We start from the raw sequence: 13,332 nt of genomic DNA, 5'->3' as shown, positions 1-13,332 counted from the left end.
CGGGTTATTGTGCCCATACTTTGTATTTCTTATGCCGTTGGTTTTACTATTAAACTGCTCCGGCTATTATCAAGTTCTGTTCTCCTGCGTCTGACTTCCCTGCCACCAGATATGCACTTCTTACACAAGATCACTTTCTGAGTAAAAATTCAAGCCAAGACCTACCGCTCTGATTTTTTAAACATTACTTAAAACTTCTTATGGTAGATCCCGTTAACGGGATCGATATGACAACAGCCAGTGAAAGTGCAGGGCGCCAAATTCAAAACAACAGAAATCTCATAATTAAAATTCCTCAAACATAGAAGTACTTTACACCATTTTAAAGATCAACTCGTTGTTAATCCAGCCACAGTGTCCGATTTCAAAAAGGCTTTACAGCGAAAGCACACCAAACGATTATGTTAGGTCTGAACCTAATCCCAGAAAAACACAGCCATTTTTCCAGCCAAAGTGAGGAGTCACAAAAAGCAGAAATAGAGATAAATTAATCACTAACCTTTGATGATCTTCATCAGATGACACGCATAGGAATTCATGTTACATGTTTTGTTTTGTTCGATAAAGTCCATATTTATATAAAAAAATCTCAGTTTACATTGGCGCGTTACGTTCAGTAATGTTTTGCTTCCAAAACATCCAGTGATTTTGCAGAGAGCCTCATCAATATACAGAAATAATCATCATAAACTTTAATATAAGATACAAGTGTTATGCACAGAAATAGAGATATACTTCTCCTTAATGTAACCGATGTGTCAGATTTCAAAAAAACTTTACGGAAAAAGCAAACCATGCAATAATCTGACTACGGCGCTCAGACAACAAATCAAGCCATACAGATATCCGCCAGGTTGGAGTCAACAGAAGTCAGAAATAGCGTTATAAATATTCACTTACCTTTGATGATCTTCATCAGAATGCACTCCCAGGAATCCCAGTTCCACAATAAATGTTTTGATTTGTTCGAAAAAGTCCATCAATTATGTCCAAATACCTCCTTTTGTTAGCGCGTTCAGTTCACAAATCCAAACTCACGACGCGCAGGCAAGTGCCTGCGAAAGTTCAGTTGAAAAGTCATATTACAGTTTGTAGAAACATGTCAAACTATATAGAATGAATCTTTAGAATGTTTTTATTATAACTCCTCAATAATGTTCCAACCGGAGAATTCCTTTGTCTTCAGAAATGCCACTCTGGCAGACCACTGACTCATTCAGCTCCCATTCTACCCTCCTTCACAGTTAAAGCAACAAACAAGGTTCTAAAGACTATTGACATCTAGTGGAAGCCTTAGGGAGTGCAAAATGACCCCATAGACACTGTATATTCAATAGGCTATGAGTTGAAAAACTACAAACCTCAGATTTCCCACTTCCTGGTTGGATTTTTTCTCAGGTTTTTGCCTGCCATATGAGTTCTGTTATACTCACAGAAATCATGTAAACAGAAACTGCAGAGTGTTTTCTATCCAAATATACTAATAATATGCATATATTAGCAACTGGGCCTGAGTAGCAGGCAGTTTACTCTGGGCACCTCATTCATCCAAGCTACTCAATACTGCCCCCAGCCACAAGAAGTTAAAAAACGTAAGCCTATGCAACAGTACTGTTCTTCGGACTCTTTTGAGGTAGGCTATATGATAACACCTGTAATAGAACAGCTGTTGAATTCCTTGTGAGGCACATCTGAGTGAGCATAAATGTAAATCATTTGAGTTTTATTTTCTTTTACTGGGCTGATGTTGCCTGCATCTGATGGTCAGGGAGAGAGCAGTTTGGGAGAGAGCAACTTGTCCGCCTCTCAATATCCATCAGCTCTGTCTTTCCTCCATCTTCCAGCTAGCTAATGGTGAAACTTGAGTCGCACCCCATTATTTCTGTCAAATGCACAAATTAATTATGTTACAGAGAAAGTTAAATCGATACAAGCCTATCGATACACTTTCCTACTCATTCATTACAGCTTCATTCATTACAGCTTCAGTGGTTGTAGCACAAGTGGAAAAAGGAAGAATACACATTTTATTCCATATAAAAGTGTTGAATACAAAGTGTTGACAGTGCTGAGTAAGAATTTAGACATGAACTCACTCGTAAAAACAGCAACTCTTTTCTGTATTCATTGACAGTCTCTCTCTAATCATGAAGTTTAAAGTTTTGAAATCTCAGTATCAACTTTGCTGTAGCTTTCTTTTATGCCAGCTACGTTACTGCAGACACGGTCTTCTGAGTCATCCGATTGGTCAGGGTTAGACCTATAGTGCACATGATTTGCTCTCCGGGGCCACCAGGAAGTGTGTACCTTCAGACACCTAAAATGGTTAAAAATGGGAACACTTTGCCTACCTGCCATGCAGGGCAGCTGAATCGGGTCCGCCTACTGCCAACAGCACGAGATTAATAAAAAATAAATAATAGAAACTCAAGACTTTATCGTTGGGTTTTTTACAGAAATGTTTAGCGGTCAACTAGAAATGCCTCAGAGATCAACCAGCCGATCGCGATCGACCTGTTGATGACCAATGTTCTAATTCGTTTCCAATGGAGTTATGGAAAATATAAGGCCTTCTGTACGATAAACATATTATCTCTAGGTTTATGGATGGGTTACATAGATTCTATGATTCACGTCTATGATTATGTCACAGCACAATCAAACCCATTGTGAGGGAGGGCTGATACTGTTGAACATCTTCTGTAGCTGAAAACCTTCAGTGAAGAAGACATTGTTCATTTCAAAATCTCCTGAATGGTTGTTTTGACTGACAGTTCAAAATATTGCCTTTGTCAAAAAGTGGAACTGTTACTTTGAATTAACAACCTTCCCTAGATTTTAATTTAATAGGAGGGAAAGTGGCTCCTCGGTCCAATTTTGCCCAATGTTTATTGGAGCCATTTCCCAGGTCCGGTTAAATGGATATTTTGACAGTAGATGAAACAGTGTGGATAGCTGCTTCTCTGTTTGCACACCCGGCCCTGGCTGCTAATTTGACTTACATTAGCATAATTGTTGAATCGAAGAAAAACAATACGTTCAAGTTATTGTATGTGGAAAGCATAGGAGACTAATGTTTGATCAAAGTAGTAATCAGGTTGAATTCAGAGAAGTGAGCTAATATATCTACTTCCCATTAAAGAACATTAGAGGTGAAATGATAAAGAGGAAAAAAAATCCTTGAGCGAGGAATCAGCAGGCAGGGATAGAGGGAGAGAGTAAGAGAGAGAGAGTAAGAGAGAGAGAGAGAGAGAGAGAGAGAGAGAGAGAGAGAGAGAGAACGAAAGGTAGAGGGAAGAAAGAAGACTGAATTCCATTATCCACAGCAGAGCGTTAAATAATGTTATCTGTTTTGCTCAAAAAGAGAGGGCCAATGGAATTAACAACGCGAACAGAGAGAAGTCTGGTGTAGGGAACAAAGGCTTGTCTGGGGTCCATTTTAACTTTGCCTTTCACAGATGTAGGCCTATTAACTGGTCTTTTATTGAAACTAAGCTGCACTGTGTGTGTGTGTATGTGTGTAAGGGGGGGGGGGGTGCGTGCGGGTGCGTGTGCGTGCGGGTGCGTGTGCGCCTGCGCCTGATGTATGTCTAGTGTTCGTGCATGCTCTTGTCAAAAGTTTGGACACATACTTATTCAAGGGTTTTTCTTCATTTGTACTATTTTCTACATTGTAGAATAGTAGTGAAGACGTCAAAACCATGAAATAACACATATGGAATCATGTAGTAATCAAAAAAGTGTTAAACAAATCAAAATAGATGTAATATTTTAGATTCTTCAAAGTAGACACCCTTTGCCTTGATGACAGCTTTGCAAACTCTTGGTAGCGATTACAGCCACAAGTCTTATTGGCTATGATGCTACAAGCTTGGCACACTTGTATTTGGGGAGTTTCTCCTATTCCTCTCTGCAGATCTCATCAATGTCTGTCAGTTTGAATAGGGAGCTTTGCTCCACAGCTATTTTCAGGTCTCTCCAGAAATGTTTGATCGGGTTCAAGTCCGGGCTCTGGCTGGGCCACTCAAGGACATTCAGAGACTTGTCCTGAAGCCACTCATGCGCTGTCTTGGCTGTGTGCTTAGGGTGATTGTCCTGTTGGAAGGTGAATCTTTGCCCCAGTCTGAGATCATGAGCACTCTGGAGCACGTTTTCATCAAGGATCTCTCTGTAGTTTGCTCTGTTCATCTTTGCCTTGATCCTGACTAGTCTCCCAGTGTCCATGCCACTGAATAACATCCCCACATCATGATGCTGTCGACACCATGCTTCACCATAGGGATGGTGGCAGGTTTCCTCCAAATGTGACACTTGGCATTCAGGACAAAGAGTTCAATCTTGGTTTCATCAGACCAGAGAATCTTGTTTCCTTTTGGTGCCTTTAGGCTAACTCCAAGCAGGTTGTCATTTGCCTTTTACTGAGGAGTGGCTCCCGTCTGGCCACTCTACCATAAAGGCCTGATTGGTGGAGTGCTGCAGAGATGGTTGTCCTTCTCCCATCTCCACAGAGGAACTCTAGTGCTCTGTCAGAGTGACCATTGGGTTCTTTGTCACCTCCCTGACCAAGAGCCTCCTCCCCTGATTGCTTAGTTTGGCTGGGTGGCCAGCTCTAGGAGGAGACTTCGTGGTTTCAAACTTCTTCCATTTTAGAATGATAGAGGCCGCTGTGTTCTTGGGGACCTTCAATGCTGCAGACATTTTTTGGTGCCCTTCCCCAGATCTGTGCCTCGACACAATCCTGTCTCGGCGCTCTACTGACAATTAATTCGACCTCATGGCTTGGTTTTTTCTCTGACATGCACTTTCAACTGTGAGACCTTATATAGACAGGTGTGTGCCTTTCCAAATCATGTACAACCAATTGAATTTACCACAGGTTGACTCCAATCAAGTTATAGAAACATCTCAAGGATGATCAGTGGAAACAGGATGGACCTGAGCTCAATTTCGATTCTCATAGGAAAGGGTCTGAATACTTATGTAAATAATGTATTTATTATTATAATTGTTTTAATCCATTATAGAATAAGTCTATAACGTAACATAATGTGGAAAAAGTCAAGGGGTCTGAATACTTTCCGAAGGCACTAAAAAACTACGGAATATAGCTCTCTCTCCCTCTCTTCTGGTTCTCCTTCATTTTTGAAGAAATTAATTAGTTCAAAACTCTACTATTGTCTTTTTCTCACTTTGGGTCAACTACTCACTACATGTTATGCACTGCAGTGTTAGCTAGATGTAACTTATGCTTTCAGTACTGGATTCATTCTCTGATACTTTGATTGGGTGGACAACATGTCAGTTAATGTTGCAAGAGCTATGATAGGTTGGAGGATGTAATCCTTAAGTTGTCATAATTACTGTGTAAGTCTATGGAAGGAGTTGAGAACCATGAGCCTGCTAGGTTTAGTATTGAAGTCAATGTACCCAGTGGAGGACGGAAACAAACTGTCCTCCGGCTACACCACGGTGCTACCCTAGAGTGTGCTGTTGAGGCTACTGTAAACTTTCATTGCAAAACCGTGTGTTTTAATCAATTATTTGGTGACAGTGTCAGGACCCGGACTTTCGCTGGATGAACTCCAAGGTGCGACCTACGCCCGGGTAACAGGTGAGGCGAGAGGAGTGCCCCCACAGAAGGACCTGAGTCCTCGCTGCCTTGGAGACAAACAACTGATTGGCAGGACCTCCTTTCGGACTCGGTTCGATAGCTTGAGCTCGTCTCACGGTATCCTCAACTTGCTACGAGATCGGGGCCACGATCTTAGTGGCAGGAAGGACAGGCATGTCAGTATTCTCTCGAATGGCAGGAGCGTAGACTTGGGACAAGGTGTCCGGTTTGAGATTCTTCGACCCGGGCCGATAGGTGAGGATAAACTGGAATCGATTGAAGAAAAGAGACCATCGAGCTTGTCTGGAGTTCAACCACTTCGCCTGCTGGATATACTCCAGATTTTTGTGGTCCGTAAGCACTTGAAACTGTTGAGAAGCCCCCTCGAGCCAGTGTCTCCATTCCTTCAATTCCATCTTAACCGCTAGGAGTTCACTATCCCCCACATCGTAGTTCCTCTCGGCCGGGGTAAGCCGGTGTGAGAAGAAGGCACAAGGGTGGAGCTTCTTGTCTTCACCCCTCTGAGACAGGACAGCTCCAACACCAACCTCTGATGCGTCTACCTCCACCACAAAAGGTTCATCCGCAGTCGGTAGAGTCTGGATGGGAGCAGAGAGGATGCGCTGCTTGAGTCCTTGGAAGGACGTCTCAGCTTCTTTTCCCAACAGAAACCTTGCGTTGCCACCCTTGGTTAAAGCTGAGAGAGGAGAGGGGCTGCCACCGAGCTGAAGTTCTAGATGAACCTACGGTAAAAATTTGTGAAGCCCAGGAAACGCTGAACTTCCTTAACGGACTTGGGGGTGGGCCAATCCGCTACCGCCCCTACCTTCCTGGAATCCATTTGGACTTGACCGGGTTCCACTACAAATCCCAGGAATGGTACTCGGGAGGAATGGAATTCACATTTTTCCGGCTTAACATACAAATGGCTGTCTAGGAGGCGTTTGAGTACTTGTCTGACATGCTTTGTGTGTTCTTGAAGGGAGCTCGACAAGATGAGGATGTCATCCAAGTAAACGAACACGAAGATAAGCATATCCCTAAGCACATAATTTATGAGCGCTTGGAACACAGCCGGGGCGTTGGTCAGGCCGATGGGCATCACCAAGTATTCGTAGTGACCAGTAGGCGTGTTGAAAGCGGTCTTCCACTCATCACCGTGTCTGACCCACACAAGATGGTATGTGTTCCGCAGGTCAAGCTTAGTGAATACAACTGCTTCCTGGAGCAGCTGAAATGCTGTGGCCATAAGGGGTAGCGGTTACGGACGGTTATGGCATTGAGTCCCCGGTAGTCGATGCAAGGACGTAATCCACCGTATTTTTTGGCCACAAAGAAAAACCCTGCTCCCGGGGGCGAGGTGGACGGACGAATGAGGCCTGCTGCCAGAGCGTCCTTGATGTAGGTATCCATAGCAGCTTGTTCAGGAGGAGATAGGGAAAAGATCCAACCCCTGGGGGGGCAGGTGCCCGGAAACAGGTCGATGGGGCAATCGTAAGGTCTATGGGGTGGTAGCATGGTGGCCCTCTGTTTGCTAAATACCGGTTTGAGGTCATGGTAACACTCGGGAACTCGGGACAGGTCGATGGATTCTAGAGACTCTGGATGAGAACTCGGGGAACTCGGGAAGATACAAGTGGCTTGGCACGTAGGGCCCCACTGCTTGACAGTGCCCAAAGACCAGTCGATGTGATGGTTATGGCTGTGAAGCCAGAGGTAGCCAAGGCCGAGAGGGAACTCGGAACAGGGGATCAGATGAAAGTTCATCACTTCCTGGTGTTGGGAAACTGAAAGTCGCAAGGGGGTAGTGTCGCGAGTGACAAATCCAGATCCCAGAGGGCTTCCATCCAATGTAGTATCCCGCATGGGGTCCCTTATAGGTTCAGAGGGGACGCCATTCTCCTTCGCCCAGATACCATCCATTTAGTTTCCTGCGGCTCCAGAGTCTACCAAGGCTTGAAGGGGAAGCTCGTGGTTGTCCCAGGAAAGGGTGACTGGAATGAGCAGCCGGGAGTTGGACAGATGGGAAGAGGTTATGTTTCCCGTTACAGTCCCCCCAGGCCTGCACGGGACAGTGCGTTTCCCTGGAGCCCGGGACACGTGGAGCGGAAATGGCCCGGTTTGCCGCAATATAGACAGCATCACTCCCTCATCCGGTGGTCTCTCTCAGCCTGGGAGATGCGTCCAATCTGCATGGGTTCCAGTGGAGCCAGCGAGGATAAAGGTGGGGACTCGGAGCTGGGACCGATAGGAGCTAGGGCGAGAGGTCTACGGTTGAGTTCTCTCTCTCAGACGCTGGTCTATGCGTGAGGCCAACTTGATCAGGGACTCGAGGTTGTCCGGTGGTTCCCGAGTGGCCAGTTCATCTTGGATGGTGTCGGAAAGACCCTTCAGAAAGCACACTGTGAGCGCTTCGTCGTTCCAGCCACTCGTTGCTGCCACCGTGCGGAACTGGATGGCATAGTCCGTCATGCTGCGCCGACCTTGGAGGAGAGTCAGGAGCTGTTTGGCTGAGTCAGGGCCGCTGGTTGGACCTTGAAACACTCGCTTGAATTCCTCAGCAAAGGCAGAGTAGCTGGCACAGCAGGGACTTTGGGCATCCCACACATCAGTAGCCCAGGCCAGGGCTTTTTCCGACAGCAGGGTAATGATATATGCGATCTTGGACCGGTCGGTGGGAAACGACGAGGGTTGCAGCTCGAAGGAGAGAGAACATTGGGTGAAAAACCCCTTACAGGCACTCGGATCACCTGAGAACCGTTGGGGAGGCGGAAGACGGGGTTCAGCCAGGGGTTTAACTGCCACAGGCACTTGAATCTGAGGTACTGGGGTGGGAGCGGTTGCCGGGGGAAGTCGATCAGATATCTGCTTTATGGAAGTCAGCATCTCCGACAGAAGTTGAGAATGTCTAGCCATTAAGGCCTCTTGCTGAACCAGAGCGGCTTCGTGGCGTTGGACAGTCCCCTCGTGGTGGAACAGCGTGGCAAAAAGATCCTGGGAACTGGCTGCCTCTGGGTTCATTTTGGCTCTGTGTTTCTGTCAGGACCCGGTTACGAATTTGGATCTCCGGTGTGAGAAACAGTCACTTAGCAAACTGAGCCACTAATAGTCGGCAGAACCCAGAAGATGAGGCAGACACAGCAGTACTTGAGACAGTGTTTTAATAAAGTAAAAAGGAAAGTACTTCAGGCAAAAATATAAATCCACAACGTCAAAAGTAATTCCAAGAGAAAAAGGTAATCCTCCAAGTGAAAAGGTAAATCCACAACGTGGTAGGTACAGCAGGGGAAAAGCCTCAAAAGATCATCAAAAATAAATAAACCAGAACAAAAAACAGTACCACAAGCGAGTCCAACTGGAGTAACAAATGTTCACAGCATCGCTGGGGCTGTGTGCTAACATTCAAACACAGAGCAAAGAACTGAGGAAAACTAAGGGTTTAAATACATTCAAGGGAAACGAGGCACAGGTGCAAATAATAATCTGGAAACAGGGGAAAACAAATGGGTCAAAAAAGCACAATGGGGGCATCTAGTGGCCAAACCGGAACAATCCTGGCCAAATCCTGACAGAAAGGTGCATTTTTTTAGTTTTTTCAAAAAATGATAACTTTTTAAATGTTTCACTGTTTTTAATTTTTATGAAATTCACTGAGGATGGTCCTCTTCCTCCTCTGAGGAGCCTCCACTGGTATTAATGTCACCTTAACTGCTGTATAGGGGCACAACTGGATCATTGGTGCTCCATTCACAGGGAAATTAGGACGTACAGCAGATGTGCAAGCATTTATTTTACGTACTACTGACTCATTTATTGAAATCTACGACTATTTCCACTGTCAGTTCTAGGCTAATGCCAATTAGTTGACAATGTGAGAGAGAGTAACCTTGCTTTAAAGTACTTGTGATCTTAGGTTATATTGCAATAAGTAAAGTAAACATTGCATCTGTCAGTGTGGTTGCTCTCTTCAGTAGAACTCTTAACTCCTCTTCTCTTCTCCCTCTCAGAACACTGAGATCCTGAATACAGCCGTCCTCACCGGGAGGACGGTTGCTGTGCCGGTAAAAGTGGTCACCGTAGGAACAGACGGCACGGTTACAGATGTAACAGAGTCGGTGGAGTGTCGGTCGACCGATGAAGAGGTGGTCAAGGTGAGTGTACACTATAGAGGATGCAACCTTGAGAGGAAACCTTGAGGAGATAGACTAGGGGGAATCAATCCTTTTCAACCCAACAGTTCAATTACAGTACATAGTATCAGGTTTCAGGTAAGACCTAAGTGCAGACTGTGTTGAAGTAAAAATATTTATCGCAACAACAGGGGCATGCAAATGACAGGTCAAGGCAGGCAGGCCCAGGGGAAGATGGGGGAAGATGAGCGACACCTGGAGGGGGGTGGAGACAGGTGAAACACAAGGACAGGTGAAACAGATCAGGGTGTGACACAGAATATGACAATAATGGGCTGTCTTTACATCTTTTTAGTCTCTCATCCTTCACAGCCTCAAGGCCATATAGACTGACCTTGATGAGTGAATGCTGTGTCCTACAGTACAACACAGAATAAATAGCACGTTTGATACTGTGTACATATACGTATGTACAGTGGGGAGAACAAGTATTTGATAACCTGACAATTTTGCAGGTTTTCTTACAAAGCATGAAGAGGTCTGTAATTTTTATCATAGATACACTTCAACTGTGAGAGACGGAATCTAAAACAAAAATCCAGAAAATCACATTGTATGATTTTTAAGTAATTAATTTACATTTTATTGCATGACATAAGTATTTGATACATCAGAAAAGCAGAACTTAATATTTGGTACAGAAACCTTTGTTTGCAATTACAGAGATCATACGTTTCCTGTAGTTCATGACCAGGTTTGCACACACTGCAGCAGGGATTTTGGCCCTCTCCTCCATACAGACCTTCTCCAGATCCTTCAGGTTTCGGGGCTGTCGCTGGGCAATACGGACTTTCAGCTCCCTCCAAAGATTTTCTATTGGGTTCAGGTCTGGAGAATGGTTAGGCCACTCCAGGACCTTGAGATGCTGTTATTGGGGTTGTACTCATCCTTCTTCTTCCTCCAAACACAGCGAGTGGAATTTAGACCAAAAAGCTCTATCTTTGTCTCATCAGACCACATGACCTTCTCCCATTCCTCCTCTGGATCATCCAGATGGTCATTGGCAAACTTCAGACGGGCCTGGACGTGCGCTGGCTTGAGCAGGGGGACCTTGCGTGCGCTGCAGGATTTTAATCCATGACTGCGCAGTGTTACTAATGGTTTTCTTTGAGACTGTGGTCCCAGCTCTCTTCAGGTCATTGACCAGGTCCTGCCGTGTAGTTCTGGGCTGATCCCTCACCTTCCTCATGATCATTGATGCCCCACGAGGTAAGATCTTGTATGGAGCCCCAGACCGTGGGTGATTGACCGTCATCTTGAACTTCTTCCATTTTCTAATAATTGCGCCTACAGTTGTTGCCTTCTCACCAAGCTGCTTGCCTATTGTCCTGTAGCCCATCCCAGCCTTGTGCAGGTCTACAATTTTATCCCTGATGTCCTTATACAGCTCTCTGGTCTTGGCCATTGTGGAGAGGTTGGAGACTGTTTTATTGAGTGTGTGGACAGGTGTCTTTTATACAGGTAACGAGTTCAAACAGGTGCAGTTAATACAGGTGGATAACAGATAACAGATAATACAGTGGAGAACAGGAGGGCTTCTTAAAGAAAAACTAACAGGTCTGTGAGAGCTGGAATTCTTACTGGTTGGTAGGTGATCAAATACTTATGTCATGCAATAAAATGCAAATGAATTACTTAAAAATCATACAATGTGATTTTCTGGATTTTTGTTTTCACAGTTGAAGTGTACCTATGATATAAATTACAGACCTCTACATGCTTTGTAAGTAGGAAAACCTGCAAAATCGGCAGTGTATCAAATACTTGTTCTCCCCACTGTATAGTGACTAACACAATACTAACCTCGTCAGGCATAATTACCATATGCTGTGGGTTTTTGCTAATTTAATTAATAACTTTTGCCAGCTAGATTGTTGAAGATACACTGTGACTGTGTCTATATCTAATTAGGGTATGCCGTTATTTTTCAGAGCTAATTAAAATGCTGGTAATAATATGTTATTTCTATAGTGCATATCCCAAGCTTGTTGCACAAAACTCAGAGAGGGCATTGGTTTTTATGAAAACCCACAATTGCTGGAGTTTGTGCTTTTTCAGTCTATAATGAATAAGCTTCAACATATGGTGTTGACTATTCAGTGGGGCAAAAAAGTATTTGGTCAGCCACCAATTGTGCAAGTTCTCCCACTTAAAAAGATGAGAGAGGCCTGTAATTTTCATCATAGATACACTTCAACTATGACAGACAAAATGAGAATAAAATCCAGAAAATCACATTGTAGGATTTTTTATGAATTTATTTGCAAATTTTGGTGAAGAATACGTATTTGGTCACCTACAAACAAGCAAGATCTCTGGCTCTCACAGACCTGTAACTTCTTCTTTAAGGGGCTCCTCTGTCCTCCACTCGTTACCTGTATTAATGGCACCTGTTTGAACTTGTTATCCGTATAAAAGACACCTGTTCACAACCTCAAACAGTCACACTCCAAACTCCACTATTGCCAAGACCAAAGAGCTGCCAAAGGACACCAGAAACAAAATTGTAGACCTGCACCAGGCTGGGAAGACTGAATCTGCAATAGGTAAGCAGCTTGGTTTGAAGAAATCAACTGTGGGAGCAATTATTAGGAAATGGAAGACATACAAGACCACTGATAATCTCCCTCGATTTGGGGATCCACGCAAGATCTCACCCCATGGGGTCAAAATGATCACAAGAACGGTGAGCAAAAATCCCAGAACCACATGGGGGGACCTATTGAATGACCTGCAGAGAGCTGGGACCAAAGTAACAAAGCCTACCATCAGTAACACACTACGCCGCCAGGGACTCAAATCCTGCAGTGCCAGACGTGTCCTCCTGCTTAAGCCAGTACATGTCCAGGCCCATCTAAAGTTTGCTAGAGAGCATTTGGATGATCCAGAAGAAGATTGGGAGAATGTCATATGGTCAGATGAAACCAAAATATAACTTTTTGGTAAAAACACAACTCATTGTGTTTGGAGGACAAAGAATGCTGAGTTGCATCGAAAGAACACCATACCTACTGTGAAGCATGTGGGTGGAAACATCATGCTTTGGGGCTGTTTTTCTGCAAAGGGACCAGGACGACTGATCCGTGTAAAGGAAAGAATGAATGGGGCCATGTATCGTGAGATTTTGAGTGAAAACCTCCTTCCATCAGCAATGGCATTGAAGATGAAATGTGGCTGGGTCTTTCAGCATGACAATGATCCCAAACACACCGCCCGGGCAACGAAAGTGTGGCTTCGTAAGAAGCATTTCAAGGTCCTGGAGTGGCCTAGCCAGTCTCCAGATCTCAACCCTATACAACATCTTTGGAGGGAGTTGAAAGTCCGTGTTGCCCAGCAACAGCCCCAAAACATCACTGCTCTAGAGGAGATCTGCATGGAGGAATGGGCCAAAATACCAGCAACAGTGTGTGAAAACCTTGTGAAGACTTACAGAAAACGCTTGACCCCTGTCATTGCCAACAAAGGGTATATAACAAAGTATTGAGATAAACTTTTGTTATTGACCAAATACTTATTTTCCACCATAATTTG

General features: G+C 44.5%; 1 protein-coding gene across 1 annotated transcript in view; it reads left to right on the top strand.

The window, feature by feature from the left end:
• The window catches only part of LOC139409668 (transmembrane protein 132C-like), a 147,660-nt gene that overhangs the window by 99,361 nt on the left and 34,967 nt on the right, over positions 1-13,332 (top strand). The window contains exon 5 of the mRNA XM_071155083.1: positions 9,619-9,762. Within this exon, the coding sequence (XP_071011184.1) occupies positions 9,619-9,762 (144 nt within the window). The remainder of the gene's footprint in view (positions 1-9,618; positions 9,763-13,332) is intronic.

Source organism: Oncorhynchus clarkii, chromosome 5 (genome assembly GCF_045791955.1).
Source record: "Oncorhynchus clarkii lewisi isolate Uvic-CL-2024 chromosome 5, UVic_Ocla_1.0, whole genome shotgun sequence".
NCBI classification, from domain to species: Eukaryota; Metazoa; Chordata; class Actinopteri; order Salmoniformes; family Salmonidae; genus Oncorhynchus; species Oncorhynchus clarkii.
Note: the sequence above shows the minus strand (reverse complement) of the source record. Positions and strands in the feature narration are given on the sequence as shown.